General features: G+C 49.8%; 1 protein-coding gene across 2 annotated transcripts in view; it reads left to right on the top strand.

Annotated features, from left to right (window-relative positions):
• The window catches only part of Slc2a9 (solute carrier family 2 member 9), a 143,752-nt gene that overhangs the window by 11,767 nt on the left and 118,227 nt on the right, over positions 1-13,758 (top strand). For both annotated transcript variants that reach the window (XM_052734817.1, XM_052734816.1), the window contains one exon: positions 300-398. In XM_052734817.1, coding sequence (XP_052590777.1) covers positions 300-398 — 99 coding nt within the window. The remainder of the gene's footprint in view (positions 1-299; positions 399-13,758) is intronic.

Raw genomic sequence — 13,758 nt, 5'->3', positions numbered from 1 at the left:
CAATGTCTGGCCATGGTGCTCAAGAATTGCCAGCCTCAGCAAAGAACTTATCTTGGCTTTTGCTCCTCCTGGGTCAGACAGCGGCTACATCCCCCGGAGGTCTGCTGAAGGGTGGGGGTGGGCCCAGATCCTTAGGCAGCCCTGCAGGAAGACAGCCAAGTGGCGGGACCTCAGGGCGGGAACTCTGCCTGCCGCACGCCCCTTTCCCTAACCTGTGTTTTTTCCCGCCTTGAATTCCCTCTGGACCGCCTTCCCATTAAGGGGGCAACCCACTCTGACGCTTTCCTCTCCTTTCCCAGGACTGGTCCTGGTCGCTCGTTGTGGCCGCTCTCGTGGGAGCCTTCGGATCCTCCTTCCTCTACGGCTACAACCTCTCGGTGGTGAACGCGCCCACGCCGGTGAGTGCCCGCGCGATCCGCCCGCCAGAGGGCGCTGCGCCCACACAGAGACCTTCCGGTCACCAGCCCAGCGTTAGGCCACCTGCAATGCAGGGAACACGGTGAAAGGTGACCAGGAAAAACAGGGTGACAGTAGAAGAGGGTGTGTTGGGGGAGCGGGGAGTGCTGAATCAGTTCCTGAACTGAGATAACCTAGGGCACTTGGGCACAGAGGGAGGAGGCTGCAGAGGTCCAAAGGGCTTGTGGCCTCTAATACAGGGAGTTAAGGAGCCTGGAGCACACAGACTCGAACGTTTGTGACTTGACCTTTTTTAAAAGAGCCACCTGTTATGACTCACCCCTGGCTCCTTTCTCAGTCTGAGATCAATTCCAGGAGCTCTGCCGGTAACAGGCGAAGGCCTTCCAGAGGCCAGGTTATCTCCTGGCGGCTCCTGGCAAGATGGAAGTGGTAAAGGGAGGGGCAGAGGCTGATGCTGAGCCCAGGCTTGCAGGTGGAGGGTGGGGCTGAGAGGCTGCAGATTCAGGGAAACCTAGGCAAAGGCTCTGAGCTCCAGGTGGTTGGAGTGCTGGGCATGTTGGGGGCAGCCTGAGGCACATAGAAGCCTGGTGGCTCCAGGAGCTTTTCCGGCTTTGTTTTGTTTGGGCGCCAACATTCTCCTGTGTCAAATACGGGAGAGCCAAGGCTGGTGGCTCTCCAAGATTGTACAGGTGCCACAGATTGCAGGCTCCATCTGTGCCAGGACAGATCTGGGTTATAAAAAACGTGTTAATGCTGACATTTGGGGTGCTAGCTAAGTTATTTCGAAAACATGTTCTAATGCTAAAGGCTCCTGGGAAAAAATGATGTCAGATGGCTCCTCCAGATGTCTGTAACTGCCTGTGTCTTTGACTTTATCATTTCAAGATGAGAAACTGACTTAGCAGAATTTGTCTCTGAAAAAAAAAAAAAGACTGGGAATTTGGACTCTTGCTTCATCTGGAAAAGTCATCAGGGCATTCACACAAAAGGGTGAGGCCTTTGTGGAACAGAGATCCAAGAGAGACTTGAACTTGGAATAGCGTGACATCATTGACCTATGAATCAATTTAGTCATTCACTCAGCAAATATCTACTGAGTACCTGATGCATGCTGGATGCTGGGAATCGGGAAGGCAATCTGGAGGAGGAGGCCCTTGAGCTGAGTCCAGCATGGCTGGAAGCATTTCCAATAGTGGCAGAGGCAGAGGCAGAGGCAGGGGCAGGGGAACCAAGGCACACAAGGCCTGGCTGTGACGAGATGGTGGTATGCTGGTGATAGGGAGGTGGGACTCACCAGGCTCCAAGGGGGAATGAGGAGATGGGATGGGAGAGGAGGTGGAAAGCTGAGGAGGCTGGGGTTGAGGCTTAGCGGTAGAACACTTGTCTAACTCAGGTGAGGCCTAGAGTCAATCCCCAGTACTGAGAAAAAAAAAATGGTGAGATGGAAGAAAGCCCACAGATTGAAAATATTCTAAGAGAGAAAAGACAGAAAGGAAAAGAAATAGAACTCAGATCTGCAGATGAGGAGCATGACCTTGGTCTCTAGGCACTAGGGAGCCACAGCAGGTTCATGAGGGGAGACCCAAGGAGTTAAGACTTCAACATAGGAATTTGGTGGTAGGGGGATAGATTTCAATTTATTGATGTTTCCTTCATCCCATCACAATGAAACAGCAGTTTGCCCAAGGTCAGCTCGGAGAACGCAGTGCAGAGAGACAGACCCAGGTCTGTCTGAATCCAACCCCTGACCTTTAGAACCCCTGTCCCTGGCCACCAGTGCCAGGTTCTTAAAGCATAGGGATACTTAGCGTGGCCAGCTGAGGGTCAGGGTGAACATGGAGACAATAAGAATGTCTGTAACACAAGAGTGGTCCTTCTCTGGGTGCAAACTTTGAGGATTCTACAGCCTGGGACTCACTGTCACATACATCCTGTCCTTATAAAAACATGATCCAACAGAGATATGAATGCTGACTTCGTATTAGCCAGAGAAGCACCCCCAAATTTCTTCTAGGAAGCTTCTTGGTTCATGCCACCCATTTTCCTGTTCTGCCGAAAGTCCTGGTGTTTTGTCGTTTTTAAAGCACGTCATGATGCTTTGTGGGGGCATTTACCTTGGCATCATTGTGGTCAGGTGCCAAGGTAAAAAGATGATCAGACTTACTGTCAGGTCTTGGAGGTTCCCTGATACCACCAGCAGCAACAGATACCCAAAACATTTCTTGGCAAGAAGAGCTGGCTTAGTGGAGCCATGAGCTTAGGACTGCGGAAGGATTGAGTCCACTTAGGGAGTTCTGAGGAGACGAGGGTCACTGTTGGGGTATGGTTAAGGAGGTATAGATGAGGACATGGAGCAGAGAACGGAGCCATCTGTGGAAGGCATACAGCAGCCAGGTTGTGAGCCCCAAGAGGGAAGCCGGGCTGAGGGCCAAGCTCACTCAGGAGGCCCTTCCAGGTCAGACTTCCCTGGAGCTGGAGCCAGCAGACTGGCAGTGAGCATCCCAGCTCTTCCATGGAGTGGTTGCAGTGGAGCATGGTGAAACCTCACCTGCACTCTCGGGGAGATGGAAAGACACTGGAGAGACCCTGCTCAGTGACCTGTGGTCCCTGAATCCTCTCTTGCCCTGTGGGAGGGATAGCGCTGGGAGAATGAGGCCACCAGAGGAGCTGGGAACAGAGTGGACTCTCCATGGGAGGGGGTCCTGTGCAGATGGGAGCATGGCAGGAGGGTGAGGCACGGGGACCTTGTGAAGGAGAAGGCTGTCCAGGGAAGGAACGATTCAGACACTAGGGCAGAGATGTCCAGAGAGGTTGGCAGGGGCTGCCACCAGTGAGTTCGGAGAGAGAAAAATTGTGATTGTGGTCAGTGGCCCCAGCACCGCACTGACTCTGAGACCTGGTCATCAGCTTCAGTGGTGGGACACGGGGTCCAGGTGACAAGTCTCAAAAGGAACCCATGCTTCAGCTACTTACCAAGAGGGAGGCAGTGTCTCCCTGCTTGACTAGTCCACACCTAGCTGACCCTGGCCCTGACTGTCATCCAGGCCTGACCTTGAGAAGCTCTTCTACTCCCCTCTAACCCCCCCCACACCCCAGTTTACCCAGGAGATCTTATCTATTTCCCCTTCCTGGGGCGATCCATACATGAGCCTCTTAGGGTCTTCCTTGTTACCTAGCTGACCCAAGCTAGTAGGAGCTCATGGACTCTGGACTGACAGCTGGGGAACCTGCATGGGTCTGAACTAGGCCCTCTGAATGTGGGTGACAGTTGTGTGGCTTGATCTGTTTGTGGGGTCCCTGGCAGTGGGACCAGGACTACTTATACCAGGTGCATGAGCTGGCTTTTTGGAGCCCATTCCCTACGGTGGGATGCCTTGCTCAGTCTTGATGCAGGGGGGAGGGCTTGGTCCTGCCTCAACTTGGTATGCCAGACTTTGTTGACTCCCCTAGGGAGGCCTCACCCTCTCTGAGGAGTGGATGGGGGGTAGGGGGAGTGGAGGAAAGCGGGAGAAGGGGAGGGAAGGGGAACTGTGGTTGGTATGTAAAATGAAAAAAAAAACCAACTTTAAATTAAAAAAAAAAGCCCTTTTACTTCAATATTTAGAAGCCTCAAATACAGATAATCACACACACACACACACACACACACACACACACACACACACACACACACACACACACCACCACTTGGGCTCTGGTTGTTCTAGCCAGGGCTCACAGTCCACTACACTTCATGACCATTCGCGAGGAGTCTCAGCTAACCTCATGTGATGGAAGAAACTGAGGCCAGTATGTCTAGTTTCCTGGAGTAACCATTGCCCCAAGTTCCCCCTTAATGCCGTCACCCTAAGTGAGCCCATTCACCCTGCTTTCGGGGATGCCCAGAATCTGACTGTGCTGTCCCACCCAGAGCTCCTTTGGCGGGAGCACCCATGTGGCTTCATGTGTCCACAGAGGACCTGTGGTCACTTCAAGCCAGTGGATGTGAGCAGAGCATGGGAGGCAAGAACCACTGAGGCTCTACCCTCGAAGGGTCCACAGGCCCAGGAGAGCTGTCTGACACACATTAGACTTTACGTGAGCCTGCAGGAAACTGTCACGGTCTTTAGCCATTGAACCTGCTGAGGCAGAGGAGGCTCTGACGAAGTAGGGATCGATGACCATAATGGCTGCCAACTACTTCTCCCCCAGTTCTGTCTGTAGCCTGGCTCATGGAGCCGTCTAACGAGCTTCAATGTTTCCATCTGGATCCCAACAGTCTCTCCTCCAGTCAAAGACCAAAGGGATATTATATTTAATGAATTTGGGTGCATCAACATTCACAACCCGCACATCAAACTTAGAAAACCACGCGGACCTCTGTGACTGCACTGTGGGAGTCTGGCTCCCAGGTAGTGTGGTTCTCAACCTGAGGTGCGTTCCCCTTACCTCTCCCACCCCTTTGACCCTCGGTGCTGCCCCTCAGACACCACCCACACTGGAACCACAGGCCCTTTGTACTTTCTGTTCTCTTTGGCTGGGATACTTTTCTTTCAGATAACGCATGCTTTCTCTTTGATTACTCCCTGCCTCTTCTTAAATCTGTCTTCCTCAGTGACATCTTCCCTGACCTGCCCACGTGGAACAGCACCTCTCTAAGCCTCTCTAGTCCTTCACTCAGATTATTTCCCCCTTGTAGTACAGGTAGTATTTGGCACCACCTGAGATGGTATATCTTTGCTTCTTGTCTGTCTTCCTGCTTTAAAATTGAAGCTTCATGAAGACACGGGCTCTCTGACCTTACTGCTTCTGCAATGCCACCACCTGGAACAAGACCCAACACAAAGCAAGCATTTGCAACTCATGTGTGCTGAACAGATTAAAATAAGGGTTCTAAAGGATTTTCTTTTCTTTTTTCTTTTTTTTTTTTTTTTTGGTGGCTATGAGACAAGTTTTCCGGGCCTCTCTCTCCCAATCAAGTTGCTATCAACAGTGTGAGTCTGTGAGTCTGCCCTGTATAAGAATTCAGGCCCTGCTTCTATTGTGTTCACAGATGACACCCAGATCTAGGTCTAATTATCTAGTGACACATCTTTCTGCTCTTTTACGAGGACCTGCTACAGGGTCAACACAGATTTTTCTGTGAAGGTCCAGACCACATATTTGGCTTAGCAAGGCTAAATGGTTCTTTTTTGCAATTCTTCAACTTTGCCTTTATGGTGAGAAAGCAGCCAGAGACATGTAAATGAGTAGGTAAAACTGTGTACCAATAAAACTTTATTTACCAAAACAAGTCGTGGGCTAGAAATCACTGGCTAATCCTTGTGTTTGGGGTTCTAAGAGAGTGTGGAGGTGCCAATGGACTCCTGATGTCTTAGTTTCCGGCAGGAGGCTAGCTTGCTGAACAGTTAGTTCATGGTCAAAGCTATATTGTGTCCAACGCAGACTGATGTCTTTTTCGTTGTTGTTTTTGTTTTTTTTCAAGACAGACTTTCTCTGTGTAGCTTTGGCTGTCCTGGAACTTGCTCTGTAGACCAAGCTGGCCTTGAACTCACAGAGATCTGCCTGCCTCTGTCTCCCAAGCACATGGTCCGACTTGGACTGAAGTCTTCCTGTGATGTTTCATTCCCAGAATTTCACTTTATTGCCAGACTATTGGTGATTGCCAAGGCCTTGTTTGTTGTTTGTTTGTTTGTTTCCAGTAACCATCCCTATCATCACCTGTCTTTCTACCCATCAACCTATCTACATGTCTGCCAAAAGCATTTGGATGCCCTTGCAGAAGGCCGCAGAGTCCGAGACTAATTTACATGCTAATCAGACATCTTTGAACATGACCTAGCTTCTCAAGAAGTCATGCAGACAGGCAAGAGATGATGCTCTGGCCCATGGCAATCGGCCTCAGATTCATATTGTTTAAGCTTTGCTGTTAAGGAGGAGAGTGTAGCTCTTAGGGGCGCTGGGTTTGTGAGTGCTGCTGGAGGAGTCTGTGATGGCCAGAGCTGCAGAGGGAGATATGCCTTGGTTCATGTGGTCTCCCCGTGCCTGCACTCAAGAGGCCAGGGACGGCTGGATGGAGACATTGCAGCTGCGGCAAGCTGTCTGAGCTCCACGTGCAGCTCTCGGGTAGCTGGAATGAGTTTCCGTCATTGGGCAGGCAGGGCTGTTGCAGACCTGGGTAGAGTGTCGATGTCAGTAGGACCCCTGCCCCTCTTGTCCTACACTGCACTGAGCCACGAAGCACAGAACTGGACAGAATGACCTCTGGGGTAGCCCCCAGGGAGAGCCTCCAAGAAGGACTGCCATCTAGACAAACAGGAGTGCAAGCAGAGATGCTCAATTAGCTGTGGATGTTTGTTTTTGTGAGATAAGGTGTCACTGTGCCAGAAACAGCTGGCAGGCTGATAGAATGGGCATCTCTGAACCCGAGACTCCCCCCACCCCCCCTCCGCTTTCCACTCTCTTTCCTGCTTTCACGTGGTCTTGTTTGGCAGTTGTAAAAGCAACAGACTTAGGAAAAGAGCCAGGGATTTAACAACCGAACCCCTGGCATGAATCATGAGTCAGGACCATGCCAGAGTAACAACCCCATGGTACTAATGAAGGGGAGAGCGAGCAGCTGCTCAAGGCAGCCTGTTCAATCATCCCAACAGCCAAAGCCTGGGCTCTTCCCAGAGGCCCCGACAAGGCTTCATGTAAACCTGCTCTTCGACATGTTAGCACAGAGGCTATTTCTTGTGGTTCACCCCCCCCCCCCCCACCCCACGCCCACACACACACCTCCATCAGCGTCTTGTTTATATAATGAGCATCCTTCCACACACTGGGAAGTCTCCATCATGGGGTTTTTTCACACTGCACTGCACATCTCTAAACCGGGGCTGTCACTTCTAATTTGTCTCTAAGATGCTGCTGTGATATTTAAATCGGGAGCATTGAGTCTCCACCGGGTGTGGTTTGGTTTTGATCGGAACTGTTTGAGTTACTGACTGGCAGAAGGGGCCTCCTTGGGTGTTTTAGGAAGTGGAGCCCCACTACCACCTCCCCTGCTCTGCCCCCTGGAGTCTCAGCTTGCTGGAGCTGGGAAGCCTTTATCTTTGATTCAGAGCTTTCTTGTCATTAAGAGCCCCTGGAAAAATGCGGTTGTTGCCCCAGTGGGGTAAAGAGCACAGTGTCATCATGGCTGGAGGGAGTCCTTGCTCAATAGGATGGGGGGGCAGTGGCTACTACCATCACAGAGGTAGGACAGCCAACCCAGGCAGATGGGGGGAGGGGAACCTGGAGGGAGAGACTCTGAGAGTGTGAAGAAATTCAGACAAATCTAGAAACAGTATTTCTGCTTACAGGGGATGCCATTGAGATGTAGAGAGTACCTATTGTGTACCAATTCGGTGTAGGGAGCCAGGTGACATGAGGTGACCCCATGGGGATTGTGTGGCACATATATCAAGGAGCCTTGGTAAGGGCATCTATATCCATTCCCTCCTTCTGCCGGTGTTTGCTGGTGCTGACTCTTTAGAAGCCCCTCAGGTACGTCTGGCAACACGTAAGCCCTCTGGACCACCCACAGAGTATTCTATTTCTGTATATATTTATGGCCCCCCTGAGAGTCGCTGCAGATGACTACTTGCCAGGGTCTTGATGAATCTAGCAGTGCTAATATCACAAACCCAACTGGGCTGCAAGGTAATTTGCCTTCCATTGCCTGGCATTTCCTGCCATCCTTTGGAGGAAGGAAATTGCAGAGTCCAATTTATTGCCAAAGCATGGTCCTTGGGTTTTTATGGGAGGTAATGGTGAATTATTTATAGATTCTTGGGCCTAGGAAGCAAATGTGTCTAGACCTGCCTTATTTTACAGACACAGAAATATAATGGTACTGAGTCCTTCGCCACCAGCTACATCTCTGCCTGGATTCTGTTGTGGGACTCTAACCACCCAGGACTGGGCTGTTTATTCTCTTCCTATAAGACCTCAGAGTAAATCCTGGAAGGGACAATGACATTAGTTGCGGGACCTGAGGTTCAGAGAGGTTAAGTAACTCGTTCAGTTCAGTCACCCAGCAGGTAAGTGGCAAAGATGCCAAAGGAACAAAACAGATACCAAGGTCCCTGGCCCCAAGAACACTGCCCAGAGATGCAGAACTTGAGCTTTGTCAGGCTGCCTTAAAAGTCTCAAAAGGACTCAAAGGTGCAAGCAAGTCTTGGAGTCAAGGTGGTCATTGACTGCTCTGCATTCAGTCTCTTTCCCTTTACCCATGCTGCCTCTTAGGCATTTCTTTGTAGTTTAAACCCTAGTTAGCACTCACTATGGGGTTCCTTCTTAAGTTCTATCAGCTCACTATCTAGTACCAAATGCAGAAGCTTCCTCACCACCCTGACTTCATCCGCTCTAAACCTTGGAAGAACCTTCAAGCTGCACCTACAGCGAACACCCAGGTAACAAGCCACAGCTGCTGACCCACACACAGACCCTCTGGGAGCTGTAGGACCAAGTGCACACTGACAGCACGTGGGGAAAGCTAGTCATAGCCAGCCCCTGCCTTGCCCTACAGCCTTTCTCCTGAGCTGGGCCACGCTTCAGCCCCATCAGGCCATGTGCAGCTCCTCTATGTCCATGTTATGTCCGGCTTTTGCTCCTTGGGTATTTTGTTCCCTCTGTCCATAGTTGTCCAGCTTGGACCCTGCCTGCCTGTATTTTTGACTTCCCTGATCTAGGTCATGTGACTGGATTCTATAATCACAGCATTTTGTGCTCATGTTGTCCTGGTAGACTTGTCTTCACTGGCTCTTGAGATATCTGGAGATAGAAGGACAGGAGCTTATCCTTAGAGACAGGTGCAGATCTGGTTCCCAAGGTAAGGAAAAAGATGTAAGAGTAGGCTTCTTGGATGTAGGGTCAATGAAAAAGAAAGCATGGGATACGAGATGAGGATGCTGCAGAGTCGGCCTACAGTCTCACTACCACAGTGACCTGAAGACTATCTTGAGTTGAAGAATGTTTTCTTCAAATGGGAGCAGACAGTTTCCCCCAAAGTGTTAGAAAGAAGTGTTAGGTAAAGGTCCATATCTCCACTCCTGTTAGCCCTCATGCTATGACCTAAATCTTGCTCCCTTGAAGCCTCACGTCACTGTGAGTGGTCACATCTTGGGCTTTGGAATCAGGTGGATTGTGCTTTGGAAACTCAGCTGCTGTCACAATAAGCTCTTTTCAAAACTCATGTCACTATCAAAGGCAGGTGATCATGGGGTTCTGCTCCATAAAGCCTGTGACCCCACCGTTCTCAGTGGCCTTTGAGCCCCCTGATGCTTTCCTGGGGGGTGGCCAGCGGACAGGGAAAGGCAGTGAGCGCAGTGGCCTGTGTGAATGCAGATGTTCACAAAGCCACTTCTGCTCACACTCCTTAGGGAGGAAGTGCTCCTACAGCCTCATCCAGGTGCAAGGACTAGAGTCACATGACTTTGAGAGGCAGCAGAAGATAAGAAATGCCAACCTGGCAAGGTCTAATAGGCTCTGTGGTTCTTCCAAATTCTGTCTTGCTCATGTTGAAATGAATTTTCTGGAATAGCTAATGTGGACATAAATGACTCCTGCTCAGCGGCCAGTCAGCATGCATTCTGTGTATCTTCTCAGCATAAAGCTAGGCAGCATGCAGCAGAGGTGCTGGTAGAATCGTTTCTCTGTTTTCCACATAAACAGTTGAAATCAGGGGGCAGGAGAGATGGCCCAGTGGTTAACAGCACCGACTGCTCTTCCAGAGGACCCGGGTTCAATTCCCAGCACCCACATGGTGGCTCACAACTGTCTGTAATTACATTTTCAGGGGATCCAACATCCTCACATAGACATACATCTAGGCAAAACACCAATGTGCATAAAAATAAAAATAAGAAAATTAAAGAAAAGAGTTGAAATCAGGCCTCCGTAGATGACTCAGTGGGTAAAGTGCTTGCCACAGTATGAGGGCCTGAGTTCTGTACCTGGCACCTATATGAAATTCCTGTACCATCCTTCCTGCTTGTCATCCCGGGGCTGGGGAGGAGGATACAAGAGCATCCTTAGTGCTCACTGACTGGACAGCCTACGTGAGGGGCTGGAGAGATGGCTCACCAGTTAAGAGCGCTTGTTACCCTCACAGAGAGCGCCTTAGGTTCTCAGCTCCCGCATGATAGCTCCCAACCATCTGTCACTCCAGTTCCAGACACTCCAATGTTTTCTTCCTCTGGGGGCACAGCACACTCATGGTACACAGACATATGTGCAGGCAAAACCATTCAGACACATTTAAAACAAAATCTTTAGAACTAAATTTTCAAAAAGAAAGGCATGAGACTGGGAGGGTAATGGGGTGGGGGGCCCCAGAGGTGTTAGGAGGGAGGTAGAGGTGGATGAATATGAGCAAAACACATTGTATAAATAAATCAAATTTTCAAAAATGAATAAAAAAAATTTTTTTTTAAAAAGAAAAATGGAATGAAGTAGTGATTAAGATTTGTGTCTGAGGCCACTACCCAGGCTTCATTCCTGATGACAGCACACGCCTGTGCTATGAGCTTGGGTGAGGGTTTTACTGTTCTGAACCCAATTCCTCACCTGCTCTGAAAGAGAACCAAAATGCCATCCCTCCATAGGGCTGTGGGCGGAGGTGATGAGGGTAGGCATCCAGATCTCAGAAGAGTCCATGGTCCCATGAAGGGGCACCTGTTTCATGATTGTTTATTATTACAGTTCCTCATGGCTATCTGACACAAAGCAAAAGCCCAATTTAAAACACAGCTGCCTGTCTGTCACGCACTGCAGGGTTACGCTGACAGATAGCAGCCCAGGGATCCCAAATTCAATGAATGTTTGTGTGATAAGTTAGACACAGTTTCATCACCTGGTTCTAGCGATCACAGGCTGTCTTCTGGGCCATCGCTGGCTTGCCAGCAGGGGGACAAACTAGTCACCACAGGCAGCACTTTGGAGGGCTATCGGGGACCCTGTGAGCTGTGTGTTGTAGGGAACACAGACTGTCCCTAACAGGTCTTCTAGTTTCTAGAACTTTCTATAGAGGCTCCTGCTCTGTGATTTTTCCAAAACGAAAGCAAGAAATCTCTGCAGGCTTCCAAAGAGGCACATGGGAGTTAGTGGTCACTTGCCCTCCCGTCTCCCATCAGGCTTCCAGGTGTAGTGGCACTCAGTGGGTAAGGGACTGTTTCCTCCAAGTCCACGCCTATTAGTCCTCTCCCAGGAATTCCCAGACGCTGAGTATGCTGCCAGGGAGGTGCTAAGAGGCAGGCTCTCCAGCGTAGGCGCTGGCTACCCTCCTTGTGAGTAAGTTTAACCACTTGAATCAGTGCAGGCCTGTAATAGGGGCCAATGTCGGAAGCAAGAACAGCCTCTTCCATGTGTTAAAGTCCTGCCTATTTGGGGCAGGAACAGTGCCTGAGAACTTCTGCACATTCATTACTTTGGCAAGCTTCTCCACAGGGAGAGGCCCGGCCCCTGTTTATAATCGCTGTGGTCCTGGCATGTCCGGTAACCCTCACTTTCTGGAGCCCTTCCTTCCCTGTGACTCAGCTGCTCTCACCCGGGCTCCTGTACACAATGCTCCTTGTTTACATTGTACTCGGAGGACCCGACAGAGTTTAGCCTATACGAAGGCTTGACTGATGTTGATTTCAAGTTTTTATTTAGTCATTTAAAAAAATCATTTTTATTTATGTGTACGTGTGCACGAGTGTATGCTCATGTGTGTTGGGGTCAGTAGGAAGGTATTGGTTTATCCAGAGCTAGAGTTACAGGTGGCTTGGGACTGAACTCTGATTTTCTGGAAGAGCAGCAAGAGCTCTCATCCACTGAGGCATCTCTCCAGCCCCTGGCATTTCTTTTTAAATCCACAATTGTGCTAGTGGACTTAGCTGTCTCTCTTTTGCCCCCCCCCCCATGGTTTGTTCAACACACATGTTCAACAGTGTGTGTACAGGAGTAACTCATTTGAGCCCTAAAGGCAGCAGTTACAGCACAAATGTCCCCTAGGCCACGAGAGCCTGACACCCTTCCACAGCCTCTACCACTTAAAGTCTCATTTTGTTTGGTTGGTTTGTTTTGTTGTTTTTTGTTTGTTTGGTTTTTTTGTTTGTTTGTTTTTTTGGTTTTCCGAGACAGGGTTTCTCTGTAGTTTTGGTGCCTTTCCTGGATCTCACTCTGTAGATCAGGCTGGCCTCGAACTCACAGAGATCCACCTGCCTCTGCCTCCTGAGTGCTGGGATTAAAGGCGTGCGCCACCACCGCCCGTCGGTCCAAGTCTCATTTTTACTTGAAGCCCGTCGGTCCAAGTCTCATTTTTACTTGAAGGAATCTATCACCAGATTTGTCTGAGGTAAAAAATGAGACAAGGTATCATTTGGTGGTTTCCATAGTTTAAGCTACACTGTAGCTAGAGTTTTCCTGCCTGGCCCACAGTCAGGACAAATCTCTGACACCCGCCAGTCCCACAGCCATTCAGACCCGACCAAGTAAACACAGAGACTTATATTGGTTACAAACTGTATGGCCGTGGCAGGCTTCTTGCTAACTGTTCTTACAGCTTAAATTAATCCATTTCCATTAATCTATACCTTGCCACGTTGCTTGTGGCTTACCGGTACTTTACATCTTCCTTGTCCTGATGGCGGCTGGCAGTGTCTCCCCCACCCAGCTTCCTGTTCTCTCAATTCTCCTCTCTGTTAGTCCTGCCTATACTTCCTGCCTGGCCACTGACCAATCAGTGATTTATTCATTGACATATCAGCAACACATTTGACATACAGAACATCCCACAGCACTACACAAATAATTTCGCATGATTAAGGAATAACGAGTTGAGCCAGGCTCAGAGTTCTACACCCAGGATCATGCCCCAAATCCACACTCAGAGCTGCTCCTCAGGCGTCTTCCTCAGCCTTCCCCAGCACAGGTCACCACCCAACAGCTGCTTTGGGAAGCTGCCACATTCCATCTGTATGGCATTTGAAGTCTAGTCATCAGATTGGCTGAGTCTTATCCACATGTTCACTCCCTAGCTACGGGGGATACTGGAAAAGGGTGTGTGACATTCTCAGCCTCCAAAGTGGTAAGCGGCCTTGTGAGAAAGCTGAGTCCTGTTCCCAAATAGGAAGGAGATTAGTGTGTGCAGAGACTTCATAGGACTCAGCAGTTAATGTTTGACACATAGCCACTGATAAAGATGTATTCCTTCAGAGAAGGCCATTTGGTAAGGGACCAAGGTTTAGCACTGTGGCAGCCCTGGTGAGCAGGTGGTGGTTTAGACTGGTTGAAAGAAGGGAGTGGTGAATCCTTGGAGACAGTGTGGTTTTGCTAAGACTATTACAAGTACCA

This window comes from Peromyscus californicus, unplaced genomic scaffold (assembly GCF_007827085.1).
Source record: "Peromyscus californicus insignis strain IS unplaced genomic scaffold, ASM782708v3 Scaffold_13__1_contigs__length_99412109, whole genome shotgun sequence".
In the NCBI taxonomy this organism is placed as follows: Eukaryota; Metazoa; Chordata; class Mammalia; order Rodentia; family Cricetidae; genus Peromyscus; species Peromyscus californicus.
This window is presented reverse-complemented; position numbering and strand designations above follow the sequence as displayed.